This window comes from Amblyraja radiata, chromosome 8, assembly GCF_010909765.2.
Source record: "Amblyraja radiata isolate CabotCenter1 chromosome 8, sAmbRad1.1.pri, whole genome shotgun sequence".
Lineage (NCBI taxonomy): Eukaryota > Metazoa > Chordata > Chondrichthyes > Rajiformes > Rajidae > Amblyraja > Amblyraja radiata.
Genome location: NC_045963.1, coordinates 16840874 through 16865191, shown reverse-complemented (window position 1 = coordinate 16865191; position 24318 = coordinate 16840874). Strand labels below are relative to the sequence as shown.

At 44.9% G+C, this 24318-nt stretch overlaps 1 protein-coding gene across 3 annotated transcripts in view; it reads right to left on the bottom strand.

The window, feature by feature from the left end:
- The window catches only part of LOC116975903 (lutropin-choriogonadotropic hormone receptor-like), a 155882-nt gene extending 155111 nt beyond the window's left edge, over nucleotides 1-771 (bottom strand). For all 3 annotated transcript variants that reach the window (XM_033025279.1, XM_033025280.1, XM_033025281.1), the window contains exon 1: nucleotides 516-771. In XM_033025279.1, the coding sequence (XP_032881170.1) occupies nucleotides 516-706 (191 nt within the window). In that variant the 5' untranslated portion in view covers nucleotides 707-771. The remainder of the gene's footprint in view (nucleotides 1-515) is intronic.
- Between the last annotated feature and the right edge of the window lie 23547 nt (nucleotides 772-24318).

Sequence of the window (24318 nt, the reverse complement as noted above, 5' to 3'; positions counted from 1 at the left end):
TTTAGTGTCCAGACCCTTCTTCAGTCTGCCTGCCTTTACCCGCTGAGTTACAGTATTGTGTGTCTATCTACAATACAAAGGAACCTAGTTGGCTGTCAAGTTGTGAAAGGCGCGAAATGATTTTTGTTTTCTCTTTTCAGACAGAACACGACTGAAACCTGGTAAAGCGATTCAAGCTAGAACGTCCTGAGCTGCAATGTTGATGGTTTGACCATTGTAAAACAATTGATCTTATAGTCAGTGAAAAAAATTCCCGGGTAATTACAAATAATAAACTGCAAAAAGTTCGTAGCAAGAGTACTTCTCTGAATAAACCCCACAAGAAACGACTTCGCGATTTCCCCCCCTTCCTCTTTCACATGTCAGGATCGGATTTAGAGAGTCAGAGTGTAGGGGCCAATGACTCCGAAGTTCAATTTCAGTGACTCTGAAGTTCAATTTTAGTGCAGTTTCTTGGAATCCCACAAAAGTTGCCGCTTCAGTGTAAAAATGAAAGTGAGGAGTTTTGTACTCACAGCTTGCTGAAGCCTCTGGGAAAGTCATTTGGAACATGATCGACTTTGCCGTCCTGGCAAATGATCTGATTATCCGTTCCGCAGCTGCAGAGCTTGGGGCAGTCAGCACAGAAAACGGGACCTCTGAGCACCCAGAGCAGCAGCAACACAAGGCGAGCCATCGCGTTTGATTTCACATACTTTTGTTGCATGGGGATGCAAGAAATGTATGTCTCTTTAAAATAAAGTTAATTGCAGCACCTCTCAAGTGGTCGATTCCCCCCCCCCCCCTATCAAGTATCAGGCGAATCAATTGTCACTGGTAGCCCGGAGGCGGAGCTGGTCGCTTGGGACAACAGCAACGGGGAACGGTACGTTTCATTCGCAATAATCGCATTGTGGGGTATTACCATGGGACGTCTAACTCCTCGCTATTTACTTCAAAACCCCCGGCACAATTTGTCAGTCGCTGGTTTTACACACTTCCAAAAAAACCCCACAAAGAGTATTTTCAAGAATATTGCTGATTCTTCATCAATATAGCAAAATCCACTGAAGAACTTGCTGTTGATGAAACTCAAACCTGTAACTAATCTAAACCAAAATAGCAAATCTGTGAAGTTTGATGCAGGACTTCGTCATACGTTTTTATAATGTAAATGGTTGCATTTTATACATCGTTTCAAATGCCGTTCACCTACATATACCGTGCAACTTTTAAAGTTATTGGTACTTGTCCAAGTCGACTGGATGCGATATTTTTAGCGTCTGCTTCAAAAAAATCAGTTCACCAGGATCAACAAAGAAAAATGTCGAAGAGGGTCAAAGAGCTATCTCCTGAGAAACATCACAGTAGATTTGTGTAATCTTTCTTGCCGCACTACACCAGTTAAAGGACATTGAGAAGGGGCGGGGGAAACATAAAAACATATTTTAAAAAAGGAGCCCCCAGATAGGGAGAGCCACATTAGGAGCTGCTTAATGTTCACAGTGTACTTTATTTACCTCGATGCCTTTAGCAAGAGATAATGAAGCGTGATCAATTATAGACGATAGATAATAGACAATAGGTGCAGGAGTAGGCCATTTGGCCCTTCGAGCCAGCACCGCCATTCAATGTGATCATGGCTGATCATCCCCAATCAGTACCCCGTTCCTGCCTTCTCCCCATATCCCCTGACTCAGCTATCATTAAGAGCCCTATCTAACTCTCTCTTGAAAGTATCCAGAGAACTGGCCTCCACCGCCCTCCGAGGCAAGGAATTCCACAGACTCACAACTCTCTGTGTGAAAAAGTGTTTCCTCATCTCCGTTCTAAATGGCTTGCCCTTTAAGGGCCTGTCCCACTGTACGAGGTAATTCAAGAATTCTCCCGAGTTTTCCCCCGATTTGAAATTGGAGAATGTCCGTAGCGGGTCCATAGGAGTTCGTCGATGTCTCGTAGCGGCTCGTATGAGTAACGGTAGGTACTCGGCAAATCCGGTAAACTCATGACGTTTTTTCAACACTGGAAAAATGTCCATGAGTAAAGAAATACTCGTAATGAAAAATATTGTTACATTTTACTCGTACGAGCCGCTACGAGACATCCACAAACTCCTACGGACCTGCTATGGACATTCTCTGAGTTTGAATCAGGGGAAAACTCAGGATAACTCATGAATTACCTCATACAGTGGGACAGGCCCTTTATTCTTAAACTGTGGCCCCTGGTCTGGACTCCCTCAACATCGGGAATTATATTATAATAAATGAGACAAAAACTCTAAAAAAAAAAAATTAGAACCTTGGAATAGGTGGCATTTACCCTGGAATATTACTGGAAAGCCACAAGAGAAGGACTAATAATAATTTTCAGGGACTAATTTACACCCAGGACATGGGTCAGGATTAATATATTACATAGAAACATACAAAATAGGTGCAGGAAGAGGCCATTTGGCCCTTCGAGCCAGCACCGCCATTCATTGTGATCATGGCTGATCATCCACAATCAGTACCCCGTGCCTGCCTTCTTCCCATATCCCTTGATTCCACTAGCCCCTAGAGTGTCTAACTCTCTTTTAAATTAATCCAGTGAAGTGGCCTCCACTGCCTTCTGTGGCAGAGAATTCCACACATTCACAACGCTCTGGGTGAAAAAGTTATTTCTCATCTCAGTTTTAAATGCCGCCCCCCCCCCCCCTTTATTCTTAGACTGTGGCCCCTGGTTCTGGACTTCCCCAACATTGAGAACATTTTTCCTGCATCTAGCATATTGGTTGCAGCTGGTCCCATTTCAGAAGTGCCAAGAGAACAGACATGTGCAATGAAAAACATGAGTTTTATTTGAAAACAATTAAAAAGTAAGGAATCAGGTATCAGGAATAAGCTTTAAAAATATCTGCACTATGATGTTATAGGGGAATCTGCATTGCATCGATCAGGAGGGAAACCTAATGGATCAGGAGAGCAATGGGGGGACCCAGCGGAGGGCCGCTGAGAACAAAGGGGGATCCGGCATAGGGGAGCAGCCGAGAACCAAAAGGGAACTGGCGGGAGGAGGGTAGGGGGGCCCGCTGCCACGAGTGGCGGGAGGCAGTAGATAGCATTGTTCGGTACTTTTGTAACTTTGTCAGCGCCAATGTCTCTATTATAATCATGTATTGTCTGTCCGTATCTGGTTAACACGCAATAAAAGCTTTTCACTGTACCTCGGTACACATGACAATAAACTAAACTGAGTGTGTTGACACTTTTATACTGCCTAAGTTGTATGCAAAACAAAGCTTTCACCTGGGAGCATGTGACAATAAAGTATCATTCATTCAAGACATATTTAGTAATATTCATACGTTCAAGAGCTGCAAGACATGCATAACTTTATGAAAATAAAACTAAATGTTTTAGATGTTGGAAATCTGTTGCAAACATTGAAAATGCCTGAGAAGCAGCATCTGTTGAAAGAGAAGCATTTAAGTTTCAGGTGGCATTTCCTTCATCTGCTGCTACCTGATCTAGTGAACTTTTCCAGAAATGTCTACTATTGTTTCATATAAACATTACCTGTGCTCTGTCATGGTTAATTACTGCAAAAGTCACAGGCTTGGGAATTTCCATCCTGCTTGCTCCGGGTATTGATTTAAACTGAGTAATTGCTTTAATCTTTCACAACTATTTTCAGCCAGATCCAAATAAATAATCCATCTCAGTTTCTTTCTGGCATCCCCACCCTCATGGAGGCCAGTCTCCAGCCAGTTGGATTTAGAGCAGTCACGGTGGCACAGCAGTAGAGTTGCTGCCTTACAGCGAATGCAGCGGTGGAGTTCCGGGTTCGATCCCGACTACGGGTGCTGTCTGTACAGAGTTTGTACGTTTTCCCCGTGACCTGCGTGGGTTTTCTCCGAGATCTTCGGTTTCCTCCCACACTCCAAAGATGTACATGTTTGTAGGTTAATTGGCTTAGTAAATGTAGAAATTGTCCCTAGTGGGTGTAGGATCGTGTTAATGTGCGAGGATAGCAGGTCGGCGTGGACCGAAGGGCCTGTTTCCACACTGTATCTCTAAACTAAACTAAACTAAATTCAGTGTGTGTGATGTCAAGAAATAGCTAAGAGTAACGGTTACAACAAAGGTTGTAAAGACATGTAAACATGCAACTTCAGTGCTGAGGATCTATGCACATGAACTACTTGTATTTCTAGTCTAGCTGTGCCTTTAATACTTACATCACTGGCAACTACTCTTCAAAGTGGAAAATTGGTTCAACAATCTTCTATCAATCAACAGCACAGTGATGGAGAGTGACATTGAATGTCTTATCAAGCACCAAAAACCCACTCACCTCTGTCCATTTTGGGTATTGCTCAGACTACTAGGTTACAGACCTCATTGTGGCCTTGTACCAAATATGGGCCAGAGAGCCTGAAGTTGAAAGTCAAAAGTGATTATTTGTGAAATGCCCCAGATATGAATAAAAACAATGAGGATCTTACTTGCTGCAGCTTTACAGGGACATTAGATGCAGCAGCAACAACAACAATAATTATACCATAAATCATCAGTTATTCTATGTAAAATAGGCTAAGTAGAAAAAATAGGTAATTGTTAGGATTGTGCAGGCTGGTTCAAGAACCTGGCAGTTGAAGGGGAAGGCTATTCTTGAATCTGAAGATAATGGTTCTCAGGCTCCGTACCTTCTTCCTGATGAGAAGAGAATGTGGCCAGTGTGGTCTGGGTCTTTGATGATATTAGCTGCCTTCTTGCAGCAGTGCTTCATGTAGATGGTAGGAAGGTCAGTCCCTACGGTGGAGCTCCCAGTTTCTGCAGCCTCCTTCATTTTGTGGGGATTCAAATTTCCTAACCAAGTCTTGATGCAGGTGCAGCTCTCTACTATATACATGCAGAAGTTTAATAGAGTATTCAGCAACATGCAACTGAGAGGGAGGAGGATTGGTGAGGTTTCTTTGTGATTGCATCATTGTGCTGGGCTCAGCACAGATCATGAGAGATGTATAGACCAAGGAAGTTGCAGCTGTTAACTCTCTTCTCCAATGCCCTGCCGATGAAAACAGGTGCATAGTCCCTTGGGTCTCCCTTCCTAAAGTGATAAGTGGCTGCTACATGGCACTTATCTGCAGCAAGTGTCTAATCTCATCCGCAACATGAATCATCATACAAACCAACCACCATCCATATTCAATTGACGAAATTCAACTGGATCTGCAAGATAAAAGCCATGGTTATAGAACCATTTAAATGACTAGATATCTTGTGAGAAATGACTCGCCTATTGATATTGTAAAGTCTTTCCAGCATCTTCAAGCCACAAGTCAGAAACATTGATGGAACACTCTCCACTTACACTGAAGTATGCAACACTTAGAAGTCTCAAGAACCTTGACACCATTCAGGAAATGCAGTCTGATTAATTCACATTCATCAACTGCCTCAAAAATTAATTGCTCCCCACTGCCAGTGCCCACAGTGTGTACCATCCACAACATGCTCAGCATTTACTCATCTTAGCTGCCAGCTGTCTCCCCCCTCTCTCTGTCTCTGCACTCTCTGTCTCTGTCTCTGCCTCTCCCTCTCCGGAGACTGCCGCCGCGGGCTAAGCCCGGTTCGACGACCGCCCGCCCCCTCGCTCGGCATTCTCAGGTCTATCCCCGCCCATGGCCCCCCTCCAGTCCATGCCTGGTGGTAGGGCGATTATGGGGTAAGAGGAGCTAATTAATAATATTAATATATTAACAAGGGGGGTAGTTACCGTGTGTGTGGGGGGGGGGTGGGTTAGTGAGTGTGTGTGTGGGGGTCGTTAATGTGTGTGACGCCCAATGCCCCCCCCCACCCCCTCAACTGCACGTTGGGGGAACAGACCCAATGGGTCTGCACTTGGTCTAGTGACTAATAAAACACACTTACCTGTAACTCTTGACATAGGCACTTCTCATCTGCTAACAGAAGTTAAACTACAAGTACTAGTTCGGAAACGGCTATTTATTATACTGTGTGTTTGTCCAGAGTTCCGTAGAGACACTGACCTTATTGTGTCTTTTGAAATATCAGAACCAATGTCAAGCAGGCAGTTTCCACTGAAAAAAAAATTGTGATGAAAATCATTTTGAAATTAAGCTATCTTTCATTCAGTGGCATTTTCACATGGTGTGCCTTTGACACCATTCTTATTATTACGGAGGCATAGACATAACTCCAAAAATCTGAGCACAATATCTAGACTTGGATTCCAGGGAATACAATAGCATTACATATCACATTTTTTGTTTGCCCATTAATTCTCTAAGAGGAGCACAAATGATCCAACGGCATTGCTGTGAGAAAGCACATTGAGGAGCGCTTCCAAAACAACTCTGACCCCAGGCGCATGTGGCAAGGAATCAAATCCCTTGCCGATTACCAGAAAGTTAACACCCCTCCCCCAGACAACGCCACCCTTCCTGACGAGCGAAACCATTTCTATGCTCGCTTTGACCGGGACAACAAAACCCCAGCCATCAAAGTTGCTCCACCCCCGAATGAACAACCCCTCAGTCTCTCCACCTCTGCTGTACAAGATGCACTGAGAAAGGTGAATGAGCACAAAGCTGCCGGACCCGATGGCATCCCGGGCCGGGTGCTTAGGGCATGTGCTGGACAACTATCCCCAGTCTTCACCGACATTTTCAATCTCAGGGCCCAGGGTGTTGTCCCCACTTGCCTGAAGACATCAACCATCGTGCCAGTGCCCAAACAGTCAGCCACAGGGAGTCTCAACGATTTCCGCCCAGTGGCACTCACCCCTGTCATTGCTAAGTGCTTTGAGCGGCTGATCTTGGCTCACCTCAAAGCCAGCCTCCCCCCCACACTGGACCCCCATCAGTTTGCCTACCGGGCCAACAGGTCTACAGAGGACGCCATATCAGCGGCTCTACACTCTGCCCTGACCCACCTGGACAACAACAACTCCTACATCAGGTTGCTGTTCAATGATTTCAGCTCTGCCTTTAACACTGTCATCCCCGCCAGCTTGATCACCAAACTCAGCAGACTTGGCATCTCCACCTCCCTCTGCAACTGGACACTGGATTTCCTCACCAACAGACCACAGTCTGTTAGGGTCAACAACCTCACCTCCTCCACTATAACACTGAACACCGGCGTGCCACAGGGCTGTGTGCTCAGCCCTCTCCTCTACTCCCTCTTCACCCACGACTGCATCCCTAAGTACGGATCCAACGCCATCATTAAGTTTGCTGACGACACCACGGTGGTAGGACTGATCAGTGACAACGATGAGTCAGCCTACAGAGAGGAGGTCCAGCACCTGACAACCTGGTGTGCCAACAATAACCTCGTCCTCAACTCCAAGAAGACGAAGGAAATTATTGTCGACTTCAGGAAGGTCAGAGGAGGCAGTCATACCCCCATCCATATAAACGGGACTGAGGTGGAGCGCGTCTCCAGCTACAAATTCCTCGGGGTACATATCTCGGAGGATTTGTCCTGGTCCCTCAACACCTCCAAGCTGATCAAAAAGGCACAGCAGCGCCTTTACTTCCTGAGGAGGCTCAAGAAAGCCCACCTGTCCCCCCCAGATACTGACCAACATCTACCGCTGTACCATCGAGAGCATCCTGACCACCTGCTTCACGGTATGGTACAGCAGCTGCACTGTTGCGGACAGGAAGGCACTACAACGGGTGGTGAAAACCGCGCAGCACATCATCGGTGCCCCGCTCCCTGCCATGGATGCCCTCCACCGAAAACGGTGTCTGAGACGGGCTGGGAAGATCATTAAAGACCCCTCCCACCCCAACCATGGACTGTTTGCCCTCCTCCCATCAGGGAGACGGTACAGGAGCCACAGGTCTCGTACCAGCAGGATGAGGAACAGCTTCTACAATTATACCATCACATTGCTGAACTCGGAGTCCTGCCGATAGATTCCTCCGGTCCCTCCGTCCCCATTGTTTAATTATTCTGTATTTTTGATTATTCTGTATCTTCTTTTTTTTAAATTTCTATATGCACTACTACTACGGACTGACGCAAAACTGCATTTCGTTGTACCCATACTTAGTATTTGTGCAATGACATTAAAGTTGAATTGAATTGAATTGAATTGAAAAAAGAAAACCTTCCCTAATGCTGGCTTTATTTGACTTGCAACAAACAACACTAATATAGATTATCTGACCAATCTTTGAAAATTGCTTGTAAAATCTAGCTCTATAGTTGATTTATTTCCTACTTAAAAAAATAACATTTGCCACAGATGGCAAGATCAGTTTTTAACATTTATCCTTAACTGTTTTTGAACAGATTGGCTTATTTGGGTTAAGAGTCTGAACTAATAGCTAAGAGTCAACCAAAGTTGTTTAGGCAAGGCCAGATATCATTCCTGAAGGATATTGATGAACTCATTGTGATAGTATTCAGCTGTTTAATAGTCGCCATTACTGATAGTCACTTTTTTAATTTAAGTATTTATTCAATGAATTGATTTTAAACAGCTCACCAATTTCTTCTGGGATTTGAACTGATGTTTTTTTGGTTATCATTACAGAATCAGGAGTAATTTAACCATTATTCCATTGTGACAGTGATAATGGCTGGACAGTAAAATGTTTCAGGAAGCCTTGAGATGATAAAACAAACATTAGTTCTTTCTACCCTATCAAATGTGATTGATAATGTTACAGAGGCAGTAAAACATGTCACCTTGTCACATCTAAACTGGCGGATAATGTAGAAAGCCAACAGATGTTTTATACAGAAGAGGGATTTTCTCTAGGTGAATTGTCAAGACATTGTACATGTTCAATTGCTAATTTTATTGATGACAATTTTTGTAATAGTACTTCCTGATTTATAAACACTTCAGAAAACAGAAGCACAACATATATTTATAAATGTATTTAAAACATTAAATTGACTCAAAGATGATTAATTTATAACCAGATAAATTATATTTCTTTAAATTATATTTTGAGCAGGTCAGCATATTGAAAGCAAATTCTGCAGATTTTTTTTGTGGTTATGAGAACGCTACCGACTCAAAAATAAGTAGCTTTAAGGAGACTTTTAAGTTTTAAATATAAAACTTACCTCAATGGAGAGCCTTCAGTTGCCTCAAAACATTTCTATTGTAAACAACAATGAAGGGCGGCACGGTGGCGCAGCGGTAGAGTTGCTGCCTTACAGCACTTGCAGCACCGGAGACTCAGGTTCGATACCGACTATGGGTGCTGTATGTATGAAGTTTGTACGTTCTCCCCGTGACCATGGGTTTTCTCCGAGATCTTCAGTTTCTCCCACACTCCAAAGATGTACAAGTATGTAGGTAAATTGGCTTGGTGTATGTGTAAATTGTGCCTAGTGTGTGTAGGATAGTGTTAATGTGCGGGGATCGCCGGTCAGCGCGGACCTCGTGGGCCATAGGGCTGGTTTCCGCACTGTATTTCAAAACTAAACTAAACTAAACAAGGCCACAGCTGAATTGAATGCCTGAAATATGTTTTGAATTAGATTTGAGGAAACTCACACGGGTGTAATATATATCTTGTGCTGTCAGGAAAGTTCTGGACACTTTCTTTGCTCTGGACAAGCCAACGTGTGACAAGTGTCATCATCAATATTTTCTGTGCCACCCCAATATTTTCTGAATATGAAATTCTTGCCTCTGACTGTTCTTTGGGAAGGGATATCAAGAAAGTCATGTACTTGTGACACAATTCATGCGCTCAGCTCACCCTAAAGCATTTCTTGCAGCCCATGACATGCTTTAAAAACATAGTATCCCCGTTGCTATGTGAAAAATGCAGCAGGAGTGGTCAGGATTACCTTTAACAATCTTCTGTAAACAACAGTATAATAATGACTAGGTAATCTGTTTGGAGTGGTGTTGATTAAGAAATATATTTCTTATTATCAGTGACAAATCCCTGCTTTTCTTTAGAATCGTGCCCTTCGGCTTCTTGAGCTGCTGCATTTTGTCTGGTTAAAAGACTCCCGGCATATGGTTGAAAAGGTGCAGCAGGATTTAGATCAGTGACAATGAAGGACTGGCAGTGAATTTTCAGATCAGGATGAAGTGTGACGTTATCCTAAGGGTGGTGGTACCAGCTGCCCTTGTCCATTGTGGTGGTGGAGGCTTGTTGTTAGGAGGTGCTGCTAGTAGCCCAGGCAAGTAAGTGCAGGGCATTTTGTAGATGGTATAATCACTGCCCCCACTGGTGGTGGGAGAGCGAATAGAGAGAAATCATGTCTGGGGTGATTTATGGTGCAGCAAACAAGAGCACTGCTTTTCCCTTGGTGTATTGAGCTTCTTAAGAGTTGCTGGTACTGCACCTATCCACATAACTAGAAAATGTTCCATCACACCACTGTTGGTAGCCCATCAACTTTCCACTCTGAAGAGGATGGAAACATTATGGGCTGCCAGAGAGAGTGAGCTGCGGTAAGATACCCAGCCTGTGACCAGCTCTTTTAACCATTGTAATTATGTGGCTGAGTTCAACTGAGTTCTGATCAATAGTGACCCTTGGGATGTTGTTGGTTGAGGACCAACAGAGAAGGTACGACCAAGGGTAGGCAGTTAGACACCTCCTTGTCATCGCACTCCCCCACTACTCAGCGCTGGACACTAGCTGTGGAACAAGCTGAGGTCAGGAGCAAACCACTCTACCTACCTGGTTCACTCTCCCATACATCGATAACTCATTCCTTCTCTATCAACAATTTTTTAAGTTGTGAGGTGGTCACTTCTCAAAATGGATATCCACGTGGCTCTCAGCTTCACGGATGAACAGCAATGAGTGCGTCATCACTTCCACATGGTAACTCAGCACACAAGCTGCTCCTGTCACCTGCCACACATCTGCTTGTGCAGACCACAGAAAGCGTCAAATACTTTCCTGATAACACAAGATATATATTGCAATGGTGTGAGTTGCGTTCCATGTGTCTTGCATGAACACACAGAGTGTTTTGCCCAGAGTAAGGGAATCAAGAACCAGAGGACATAGGTTTAAGGTGAGAGGGGACAGATTTAATAGTAGTCTGTGGAGGAACCTTTCCATACAGAGAATGGGGGGATTTGGAATGAGCTGCCAAGAGAAGGTAGTTCAGGAAGAAACTAAAACAACATTTAAAAGACATTTGGACAGGTACATGGATAGGAAAGATTTAGAGGGATATGGAGCAAATGCGAGCAGGTGGGACTAGTGTTGATGGGGCACTTTGGTCAGCATGGACAAGCTGGGCCGAAGGGCCTGTGTCTGTGCTATATGATTATGACTCCATGACAGATTATTTCTTAATTTATCCGAGTATAAATATTGTAATTGGATGCATTTTGCTGTTGCATGCCACAGATAGGTTGGAAAATTGTTAATCATATTGGTTCACTCGCTATCTACTGCATTTGTGGCAGCTATTTCCTTCAAGGACCTAGCAGCTCTGTCAATGGTATTGCCAATTGATTATTGATGATGGTTTTGAAGTCCCCCCCACCTAGAGTACATTCTGTGCACTTGCTAGGTGGAGTGTAGTAGTTAGTAAACCTTGTCCAAGGTTGTCCTGTTGCAATGAGATATTCTAGGATCTGGTGTCAATGTTGGGAACTATGTATCACAGTGCCATCATTCCTGGTGAGGCTGTCCTGTTGATGGAATTAAATGTACCCAAGGATGGTGATAGAGGACGTATCCCATGATCTGTGAGCATGACTATGTTAGGCTGTTGTTTGAGACAGCTCTTCCAGTCCCCAGATGTTTGTGTTAGAACCTTGCAAAGGCAATAGGTTGGAGCAACTTTTCTGTGACTGAATTTGGAGCCCTGGGTCAACGCCAGATGATCTGTAGGTTGCTAGATTATTTAACCACATGAGATAAGTCTGGAGTCACATAGAATCCTTTTTTTTGATTGATTGAATTGATTGAAAGAGACAGCATAGAAACAGGCCCATCGGCGCACTGAATCCATACTGACACTCGATCACCCATTCATACTAGTTCTATGCTATCACACTTTCTCATCCACTTCCTACACACAAGGTGAAATTTACAGAAGCCAATTAGCCTACAAACCCACACATCTTTGGTATGTGGGAGGAAACCGGAGCACCTGGAGGAACCTCATGCAGTCACTGAGAGAATATGCAAACTCCACAGACAACACCCAAGGACTGGATCAAACCCAGATCTCTGGCACTGTGAGGCAGCAACTCTACCAGTTGCACCACTGTGTTGCAGGTAAGAAAAGAAGATCTCCTTTATTAGTGAACCAAATGGATTGTTACAACAATCTGATTGTTTAAGTGATCATCATTACCAATGACTAGTTTATGTTTTTCTCTGATCCAGATTATTAACAAATTTATATTCCACATGTGATTTGGTGGAATTTGAAATCAACTTTATAGATTGTTAGTGCAGCAATGTAACCACTGCACCATCATCATTTGTATACATGAAAGAGCAGAAGGGGCCTCTGTTCAACATCCAATGTTTTACAGTGAAGCACTCCGTCAGTACTACCCTGCTTTGTCCAGCCAATATTGGTTTACTTAATCCTCAGGAGTGTGATTTGAATACACAATCTAGTAAATCAGAAGAAAGAGTGCTACTGAAAGACACTTTGTAATTATTTATGAGAAAGACCTGACTGATGACGAAAGAAAATCCATCAGTCTTTTATTTTGAAGTCAATAGAATGTTATCTGCAAAGGATTAGGGCTGTTACTGCAGACTCATACTTCAGTCAAGCAATGACACTAGTCTCACAGGAGCAGCATTTCTGCTGAGCATATTAGTACGACAACTCAGTTGCAGAAGGAGGTAATATTTAGCCAATGCAAGGAGGAAAACAATCTATTTGGGATGGAAGATGGATACAAAATGCTGGAGTAACTCTGCGGGCCAGGCAGCATTTCTGGATAGAAGGAATGGGTGACGTTTTGGGTTGAGACCCTTCTTCAGACTTTCTGTCCTGGGCCTCCTCCATTGTCGGAGTGAGGCCCCAGTGGTATGAAGACTATTCAGTAAAGGCCGAGTAGCTAAACAGCTCTAATGTATGTATTTCATTCAGTACAAAGTTTAAGGAATTAGCCATCAGCCCAAGAGACCAAGGTGGGATGATGGGAGAAGTGCATTGAAACATTTCAATTTTTAAGACAAAACATCTTTATTATTGCAGCTGGATTTTTTTAAGTAGGCTTCTCTTGGTGTTACTCACACCGTTCCTTAATATATATATCTCACGTGCTTTTTTTTGCACCCAGTTTTGTATTTTGTGCAGGACACTACACCTGCAGCAGAGGTTTTCTTTCAGAAAAAAATGGCAGAATATATGGTGTTGGAAAATATTCTAATTTAATAAACATGATTTTGAAAAATACCCATTTTCTAGTTCTCAACTACTGTAGTGAAACACATAGAATTACATAGAAGCAACAATTTGGAAATTCATTTGGACTGTTCCAAATGAATTCCTTCTCATCCTTTTTTTGTCTAACCAATTTTCCTAACATCTTTGCTGAATCTTCAAGTAAATACAGCTTTATTATTGCTCATACACTTTTTTAGTTGAAAAGGTTCCTCCTGAAATTCCCCTATTGGATTCAGGATCATATGTTACATATAAAACCTCCGGTTTTAGATGCTCCACAAGTTTACCTTTTTGTATTAAACCCTATAATAATTCCAAACCTATCAGCCTGCAACCTCCACTTTCTTTTCAAAAGAAAAAAGCCCAGCCACATCTATTTTAATGATTAATCTGAATTCCTGCTTGTGGAGGTTAATCTTCCATGTCAATCACAATATCGAAGCAGCTGGGCTAAATAAGCAAGACCATTTGAACATTTATTTTGTATTGAGTAGATACTGTATAAAATCATAGCAATCGAACCTTTACGGTCAACAGTAAAATAATTGATGCAGCTGTACAAGTCATTGGTGAGACCACACAAATTAATGTGTGCAGTTCTGGACACCCAGCAGTAGGAAGGATGACATTAAGTTGGAAAGGAATCAAAAGAGATTTACCAGCAGGTTATGTGGGCTTGTAGGCTTGAGTTACAGGCAGAGGTTGGATGGGTTGAGATGTTTTTCTTTGGAGCGTAGGAGGCTCAGGGGTGAACTAATTGATTTGTACAAGATAACGAGGGGCCTGAGTGAATGCTCATAGTCTTTTTCCCCATTTTGGCCATTCTAAATAACATTGGCTTAAAATAAGAGTGAAGACATTAATGAGGGAGTTCACTGGCAACTTTTTCACTCAGAGGGTAGTCTGAATCTGGATTGAGCTGCCAGAGGAAGGGGTTGAAGGGATACAATACTACTTTTGCAAGACAGATGTGTGTATTGGAAAGGTTTTGAGGGCGATGGGCCAACTGCATGAAAATGGAACATTCAGTTGGTCAACTTGGTAGGTATGGATAAGATGGGCCATACGGTATATTTCTATGCTGTACAGCTCTATGAGTCGATGAACAGCAACAAACATCTACTGTATATAAGCAGTCTTAATTTAATTTCAGTTTTAGAGATACTGTACGGAAATAGGCCCTTCGGCCCATCGAGTCTGAGCCGACCACTGATCACTCATTTTCTATGTTATCCCACTTTCTCATCGACTCCCTGCACACTTAGGTTAATTAACCTAAAACCCAGAATGTGGGAGGAAACCAGAACACCCAGAAGAAACCCACGCGGTCACAGGGAGAACGTGCAAACTCCACTCAGACAGCATCCAAGGTCAGGATTCAAGCCAGATCTCCAGCATTGTGAGGAAGCAGCTCCACCAGCTTCACCATGCATCGCCCAATGGGGAAAATTAGTTTCTACTCAGGCTTCATTCAGCATTGCTTAGGTGCCTCAAGTTTGCATTTATGTATTAAATTACTGATTTTATTTGTGTTTTTCCCTAGAGGAATACATATTCCATAAACATCTCACCAATAGAACACAAAATGAAAACAAATGGATGTTCAACTGGACCCCAGTATATATCTGCAGCCTGATATTTTTTTACAGCCCAACAGAATATTATCTGCATATATTAGCAGTTATCAAGGTTCCAGATGGAGCCTTATGGGAGTTTACATTTTAACACACTTGGATTGGAACATTAGCCTTGAATAAAACAGTTGAAAATCTTCCAGAAATAATGTACTCAAACTGTAGTGAAGTGTGAATATTTAACCTTATGTCGATATTCTTCTCACTGGACGTTCTTATTGATTACACTGAACTGGTTTTAAGCAAATATATACCATTCTGTGAAATGAAGATTATTCACATGTATAAAGTGGATATATTTATTTATGAACTTAGATAGCACAGGAATGCAAGTTCATTGGAAAGCCCAGAGACAGTTGTGGGGTAGTAGGAGAGGGATCTTGTGCCTTTTACTCTGGCCTCACATTCAAGTATTTACAAATGTCTGCATTTTTCATTCAAGTGCCACATGAGAATTATCCCCTTTTGCTTAGCTGAAGTTCACAGAAAATAATTGACCAAAGTCTCTCCTAACCTATTATCTGCCTCCATTGCAAGAAATTCACTTTGAATTGTCCATGGTTGTCTTCCATACTTCACTAGGTAATTCTCAAGAGTAAAGTACCACCACTTCCTCATTGTTTTGCTGACCTTCACCCAGGGCTAAAATTCTGCAGCCACTCACGTGCGAATTATATTCAAAGGTATGGTTTTAATTTTTGCATTTATCCATTATTATTTTCAATTTCAACTGCTTTTGCTGTGTCTACTACAGAAGACAATCTTTCAACTGTGGCACACTCACTGACTGAATCTGAATTGCAAAGCATTTACACTTATTTGCCACCATGCAGCTATCGATCCCTTAAAAAATAATTCCTTATTTTATTAATTTCAGGGAATATAACAATAGCCTATGCAGAATTCCCCTATAATTTAACCCTATCAAACCACATGTTTGATGTATGTTCACCTTCCCTGTAGAAAGCTAACATTTGATTTGATGTTTGATGCCTAAAACAAAATGCAATGCTTTAGATTCCTATAGACTACCGATCCCTTTGCATTCCTATCCCAAAGAGGTGCAGCCCATCAGCCTTTATGGTGATATTTCTTATCTGTACACCTGATTTATTTATTTTCTTTATTGTGCCCCTATACTCCCTCTACTTGCCCACATTGCCTTACTTCTTACTATTTGAACTGATATTTTGAACCATCTTTCTCCAAGGAGAGATGATGGTGTTTCTAGAAAGATATATAGGACTCCTGAAACTTCCCTGCATTCTACTTCATCTGTTATGGCTTTGTTCAATACATTTTCTAATGCCCTTTTCCATATTCTGCTCTCATCTGCTCAATCTATTGTGTCATTCAATGTACTTTCATCAAATAAATAGATACCATTCCATTTCTTCTTTCAGAAAACTGAAGCTAATCCAAATGGTAATTGGGCAACTACTGTATGTAGTAAGTACACAATTTCCTAACTCCTGGTGCTAATATGTTATGACCCTGCCATAAAGTACCCCATCAACCACTCCCCACCCTCTTTATCTTACTGCCTGGATTTTGCAGGAAACAATTGGCATTCATGAACTGCAACTTCATGGTTTGTAAAACTGCTAACCCTTAATTGCAATGCTTTATATACATTAATGCCACCGTTTAGCCCCCTCCCACATTACCCAAACAATCGACAGACCTGTACACAATGGTCATGATAACAGGCACGTACACAATGGGAGATGTTAATTAGTGGAACAATACTAGAGCTAAGACAGGGACATTTCTCAGACATTCGGGAGCCAGCGGTTTGCATATTCTTCAGCCTTCTGAAACTCAGCCACCTCAATCAGACGAGTGCGGGGAATATCAAAGTTGCGAATATGCAGCATCAGCAGGATAATGTGTATTTCTCAGGATCACAACTTCCTGAGGCCTGCAGCCACATAGTCAGCAACTTTGGTGAGCAGACATTTTAAGTTTCAACCCAGTTCACCTGACCTCCATTTTCCCTTCACATAACCATTTTACAGTGCTGATTCAAGATTTACATTCACATTCCCCCCTTTTGCCATTTTTATGGCAACACTCACATTCCATTTAAAAGTCCCATTCGCCGAATCTCGTAACCTTCTAGTTCCCTGGCCAAGGCTTCTTGGACCGTCCGACCCTTGTCCCCCAATTCTCCTTCCTCACTCACTTCATCGTTGTCGCTGTCGTTGGGGAATGGTAACAGTTTCTCCTGCTCCCGCTGTAAGATCATTATTCGTACAAAATTTTTAGTTTCCTCGGGGGTGGTCCCCAAGCCCAATAAGGCCACCATTAATCGGGCTATGATACATTTCACAATGGCAATCCCCACAAATAAGCAAGTAACTACTATAGCAGCATAGATGGCCATGCTGATGATCCAGTTGTATAATCCCCCAAATTCCCAATTCCCCCATCCCTGGTTTTTATTTATTCCATCCAAAAAGGTGGTAATCTCTTTCTGGTGATGTGTGATGTTGCTAGTCCTGTCTTGAACCCCCATCATACATTTCCCTTTTATGACGGTACAGGTCCCCCCTTCTCTAGCCAATAAGTAATCGAGCGCATATCTATTTTGTAGGGAAAATATCCTCATTTCGGCCATCTGGGTTTTTACTGCCTCCAAGGCTCCAGTTGTTGCATTGCCCAGAATTGTCAGGCCGCAAACAAGGTAATTTCGGTTCTTGGCTGCTTCACCTCCACCCACTCCTCCCATGGTTAGCATGCTTAATAATCCCCATCCGATGGCATGTCCGTGGGTAGCTCCCCTGACTCCTGGATTTCTCCATTGCGCGCAAAACTCGGCTGACACTGTCCTTCGATGAACCCGAGCCATGGGTCTAGTCCATTGCTCGGGACAAGGTACCGTGGTTGGCACCAATGCTCCAACTGCCACATTCTTGGGGAAAGGGGGTTTTAGGACATTGGTTCCTTTCCCATTAAAGAAAAAGTAATATCCTTCCTCCGTATATAATGATCCATTACAGCCCCTTCGGGTATTAATGACTTCTCCCCCTCCAGACCAGTCCCTCCACGCTTCACTGATCCCATTGCTATAACTGGGGATTGGCAGGTGATGGGATCCTACTGTCAGATGGGTCCCGTTAGCCCATCCACACAACAACTGAAATCCAGCATTTACAGGGATACAGTCCTTAGACACCTTACATTGAACTCCATTATAGGTAAGGTTACACGTGGAGCCGTGAACGGACCCTTGCAGAGCGCAAGTGAGGCTATTTTTAATATATATGACTATACACCCGTGTCCTTGGTTACTAAAACAATTTTCATATTGCCTGTTGTCATTATTGGTGGTGAAGTTACATGGCCTAGCTGGTGCTCTTGACGCCATCCTAGATCCATTATAGCAATTGTCGTAGGAGTGATTATTGTTCTTAGGTAGCGGTAAGCAGTTGGCCGGTGGAGCAAGAAGCATATCATAGTCGATGCTGACGGGCTTGACAGGGACCATTTCTTTTCCCTGGCACTTCACCAATCGTTCGGTTCTGCCCCATGCAGGGGATGGGGTAAACAGGGAGGTAACTGATGTCATTTGTGGATAACAAACCACCTGCCCCTTCCCGAATAGCTCGTTGTGTGCCTGGATGAATAAATTGGAGTCTTCTCGTTCCCCTCTCTTTCCTCGTTCGTTCCGTCCATGTTCAGGCTTTGTCCATTTCCAGCCAAAACCGATTAACCCTGCAGTGGTCACCACACATATTAATGCCACAAAGACCCTCATCTCAGCGATTTATTTCGTATCTGTGAAGACAAGGGAGGGAAAAAGAAAAGAACGTGCAATTTCATGGCAAAATTAATTCGTGCCCTGCTTCCCGTGGACTGGATCCCCCTCCCTGACCTTGACCTCCCCCCTTTGCTTGGTGTCACCAACCACTTTGCAATGGTGCAAATGCACCCATGCCGATCGTCCTTCTACCTTTACTGCGGTGGGGGTGGTGAGGAGAACCTGGAAGGGGCCCAACCATCGAGGAGAAAGGGTGTCTTTACGAACCCAATTCTTAATCAACACATAAGAGCCCGGGGTGATCCGTCCATTAACGGGAAAATCTATGTCGCCCACATAAGCGGCCTTGACCTCCCCATGAATCTCACGCAGGGCCCTTGTAAGGGCAAGGACGTAAGAGACCATCTCCTCCGTCATGTGATGCAATGTCATTGTGGCCGGGATAATGTCTGTCCAGGGGGTGCGCAGAGGTCGGCCATAGATGATCTCTGCAGGAGACAACCTTGTCTTCCCTGCTGGAAGGACTCTGATCTGGAACAAAGCAACAGGCAACATTTTAACCCATGTGGAGCCTGATTGGTCCACCAGTTTGGCAAGCTTGGTCTTCAGGGTCTGGTTCAAGCGTTCCACCATTCCTGCAGCCTGTGGGCGATAAGCACAATGCAGCCGCTGAGTTACTCCCAGCTGTCGGCACAATTCTTTATTGATAGCGGCAATAAAGTGAGGGCCGTTATCTGAACTGATGGTATTTGGAACCCCAAATCGAGGAACAAACTGCCGTAATAAAATAGACACCACCGTAGAAGCAGTACAATCAGTGGTGGGAAAGGCTTCAATCCACCTAGAAAACACATCAACAATAACAAGTACATGTTTATAAAACTGACACTTAGGCAAATCAATAAAATCCATCTGTAAGGTTTCAAACGGAGCAGTAGGTAATGGAGTACGACCTGTCTGGCAGACAACTCCTTTACCTGGGTTGTGTGTCGCACAGGTGAGGCACCGTGCGCTAGTTTGTGCTGCCAAAACCTTAAGTCGAGGATGCCACCATGCCTGTAAGAGAGCGTCTACTAGCAGGGTGGCCCCACAGTGAGTGGCTAGATGTAGGCAATCAATGACCCAGGTCGCTAACTGGTCTGTCATACAGGTCTGTCCGGCCGGCGTGAGCCACAGTCCAGAGTCAGCCTTCCGACAGCCCAGCTGCTCCCATTCCATTATAACATTAGCAGAGGCGTCCCCCTGTAAGAACAATACATCATTTATGGTTGGCATAGGTTTCTCAGATTCAGACGAGCCCATATAAAGGCTTTTCACCTGCCTCATCATACTACCCACCACTTTAAATCTATCGCGTGAAGCACACTTAGCCGCTTCATCAGCCAACCTGTTACCGATTTGGACCAGGGAATCTCCTGTCGTGTGAGCCGCACATTTAATTACGGCTATCGCAGAGGGCAGGAGGATAGCATTCAACAGGTCAGAGACCAGGATCTGATTGGCAATCTTATGGCCCGTTGAGGTAAGGAATCCCCTGTTTTTCCATAACTGTCCGAAATCGTGAACGACTCCAAATGCGTATCGGGAGTCGGTGTAAATATTGACGGAATGCCCCTCTGCAAGGACACAGGCTCGGGTGAGGGCAAACAACTCGGCCTGCTGAGCTGAAAACGGTGGGTCAAAACTGCCACAATCCAGCAAGGTTCCATCTTGCTTAACTACCGCAAAGCCTGACAGACGGCGTCCCTGCTCGTTGATGGACGAACTTCCATCGGTATAAAGGATCAAATCTGGAGAGGCTAGAGGTTGATCGCTAAGGTCAGGGCGCGGACTGGTATCTGTGAGAATAGCCTCCAAGCAGTTATGGTCGCATGGAGCGAGGGGGTCAGGAGGAGAACAGAGAAACGCAGCGGGGATGATAGTAGTGCAGTGCCGGAACTGTAGCTTGGGATTGTTCAACAGGTAGATCTCATATTTATTTTGTCTGGCTGAGGTCAAATGCTGGGTCTGGAGTTGTCCCAGCAGGGCGGTCACAGAGTGGGAGGAATATACGGTAATGTCCTGCTGGAGAGTGAGGTTGGCGGCCGACTGAAGACTATTGTACACTGCTGTCAGAATCTGTGTACAATGGGGATACCCCAGTGCCACAGGGTCTAACTTGGATGAATAATACGCCACTGGTCGGTGCTTATCCCCATGCCGCTGGGTCAAAACCGCAGTGGCACATTCGCCCAGGACGGTACAATAGAGCTGAAAAGGTCTATCATACAGGGGTCGCCCCAGCGCAGGAGCCTTCTGCAGGGCCTCTTGTAGATTATTGAACGCTGTCAAGGCTTTACCTGACAACACAAAGGTACTTTCCTCGCTGGTGTAAGGGGTCAGGTACTTTATGTCCAGGGCCACATTCGGAATCCACTGACGGCAGTAGTTGATCATTCCCAGCCACTGTCGCATTCCCCTGGCTGACGTGGGAGGTGCTGTTCTATAAATAGGGTCTATGCAGCTCTCGTCCAACCGACGGCCATCTGCAGAGATTATGACTCCGAGGAATTTCACCTCCTTTTGACCGACATTTACTTTGGAGGGGGACACAACGTACCCCAATGTCTTTACAAAGTTTAACAACAAAATTATAGCTTCCCTATTCTGCTCCTCCGTTTCACTGGCCACTAAAAGGTCATCGACATACTGGATCAATGCAGACCCCTCAGGTAACTGCAGGTTTTGTAATTGCTGTTGCAGACAACGAGAAAATAGGGTCGGTGAGTTTACAAAGCCCTGTGGCAATCTGGTCCATGTATACTGTTGTCCATTATAGGTGAATGCGAACAGGTACTGACAGTCTGGATGTAAAGGAATCGAGAAAAAGGCATGTTGGAGATCCACCGATCCAAAGACGGTTGCTTTAGCCGGGATGGTAGCAAGAATATGTGCTGGGTTAGGAACAAGAGCATGTAATGGTTGTACTATGGCATTAATGGCCCGCAGGTCCTGGACTAGACGATACTGATTCGGCTTTCCTGGTTTTGGGACTGCGAGAATCGGTGTGTTGCAGCAGGACTGGCATGTGATCAAAATACCCTGCTCCAATAGTCCTTTGAGTAACCTGTCGATATAGGGTACGGCCTGGACTTTCAAGGGATATTGTCGTATAGATGGCATGGCTGCACCAGGCTTGACCTGCACCAGGACTGGCTCAACATTTGTAAGTCCTACTTGAGTCTGATCATTCGCCCATACTTCCGGATCAGTAAATTCCACAATATCTCGGCCCTTATGGTGTCTCAAGGTACCCTCCTGAGTAGGTCGGGTGGGTGAATAGGTAATGGACAGATCGGAGGTAACTTGCTGGGGGCCTTGGATATTTTCATCTGATCCCTTCAAGGCCTGAAAAACCATTGGTCCGAGATCTTTGGCGGTATATGGAAGGTATACTTTTAGCGTAAGATGAGGTGCGATGCCAGGACTTTGCCTCCAGTTGGACATAGATATTGACACAGCCAACGCTTCTCCTTCCCGACCGGTTACGGTAGCCAACTCGGTGATGGTCCACTGACTGCCCTCATGGGGCCCAAAGAATTGCTCCAGTTCCGAGTTGGATCCACTCGCATCATAGGCAAGTGTGACATGGTGTTCTTGGTCCTCCAAGTCCAGGCTCCACCACTGGGGGGTTCGATGCTGATAGCACTGTCGATGTTGAGCGTGTTCAATCTCTATGGAATGCGGCTGACATACAAGCAGAAGCTGTAGTCGACAAAGTAGGTCTCGTCCCAAAACATTAATGTCCAAATTGTTAGTCACCACGAATTGGTGCATAATGCGGATTCCTTCATACTGGACAGACACTGGTACAGTTAGGCGATAAGGGTGGGGGATTCCATCAAAGCCTTGTAACATTTCATGCTGTCCAGTAGTCTGGAGGGCTAAGGAACATTGCACTGATGAAACAGTTGCTCCGGTATCAACAAGGAAGGAGTGTGATTCATTATTAACTATCATCTTCAGGTGTGGCTCCGGGATACTGTCATTCCTCCTTGTTGGGGATATCGACAGCATCTTTGGTGGTCAATTTTCAAAGAGGTTTTGGTGTATTCCTTGGAAGGAGGGAGTTGGACCTGGGTCCCCTCCTCGGGGTCCTTGTTGACCTTGCTGTCCAGGTTGTCCGTATTGTCCCTGGCCACTTCCTCGTCTTCCTCCTTGCTGGTTATCACTTGGACATTGTCGGCGCATGTGACCGGTGCCTCCACATTCATAACAAATCAAGGGTTTTCTTGGTCCCCATCCTATTCCTCCATATGGCCGCTGGTTGTTACCTCCACGGGGTGCATATGGTGGCCTGTACGGGGAGGCATTAGGTCCGTTCGGATGTCCCCAAGGGAAAGGGTACGTGTTGTGCTGGCTATCCATCCATACCGGAAAGCAGGGCTGGTGCTCCTTCTGGTATCCTCGAGTCTCTGCGTGCGGAGGTCCCTTGTGTTCTGGCGGCTGCTCTCGGGTGATAACATATTCCGTCTTTACCTTTGCTGGTGGATCCCTAGCTTCTCCTCTCTTCCATAATGCACATACGGCGCGGCACATATCAGGGGTGGTTATGCCGGTCCAATTTAAATTATTTGTCTTAACGCTGGTACCGACATCATCGGGCAAGCAGAGCATTAGTGTAGGACAGAACTGGGGAGATTGCTGACCGGTGTTAAAGTTCTGGTCCCCAGCATGCGAGCCATACACATCCTTAAATCTTTCCAAAAAGTCCTCGGGGTCCTCATTTCGCTTGGGTTTCTGATCCAGTACCTTGGGCAAGTCAATAGGTTTTCTCAGGGTCGCTTCGAGAGCCGCCAGGAGTAGGGTCTTCCGCTGGTCATCTCCGGCAACTCCCGGGTGCATGGCTTCCATAGCAGCGTGGTCATTGTGCCTCAGCTGGGTGAGGAACTTGCCCCACTGCGTTCGATTCAGGGATTGTCTGACCAGACTCCAGGCATCTAAAGAGACGGCTTGGTAGGCGTCCAGCATGTTGCCGATGAACTCCACAAATCGTCCTGGGCACTTGACTTTATCTGGTGCCCCATTCAGGATTATCAACATATCGTTTGGTTTCCACGGAGCATACACCTGGATGGTCGCAGGGGGCCCTCCTGCTACAACGGCCACCCTGGCGGCTGCAGGATTCGGGACTGTTCTCATTGGCAGTTGTCTTGCGCGTGGGGAGTGCTTCTTCTTCCTAGCCCTTCTAGCCTCTTCCTCCCTTCTCTCGTCTCTGTCTTCAGATGCCGTGTCCCCTTCACTCTCCCATTCGTTATTATCGTCGGAGGTCGAAAAGGTGGAGCTGGAGGGGGATTGTGTTCGCCGCTGTGCCATATTCTTTTTGGGTTTGTTCCGGGGGTTCAGTTTAGTTCTGCCTCCCACGGAGTCAGTGGATTGTGGGGCACCAGGTGCGTACGGCGGGGGTCGGCCTGCGGGGGGGGCACTGGGGGCAACTGTCTTCCCGGTGGTCTCCCCTGAATGGGACCGTCTTCTGGGGTTCGGCGAGGGTACGGGAGATTTGGAAACTGGTATCTGTGAA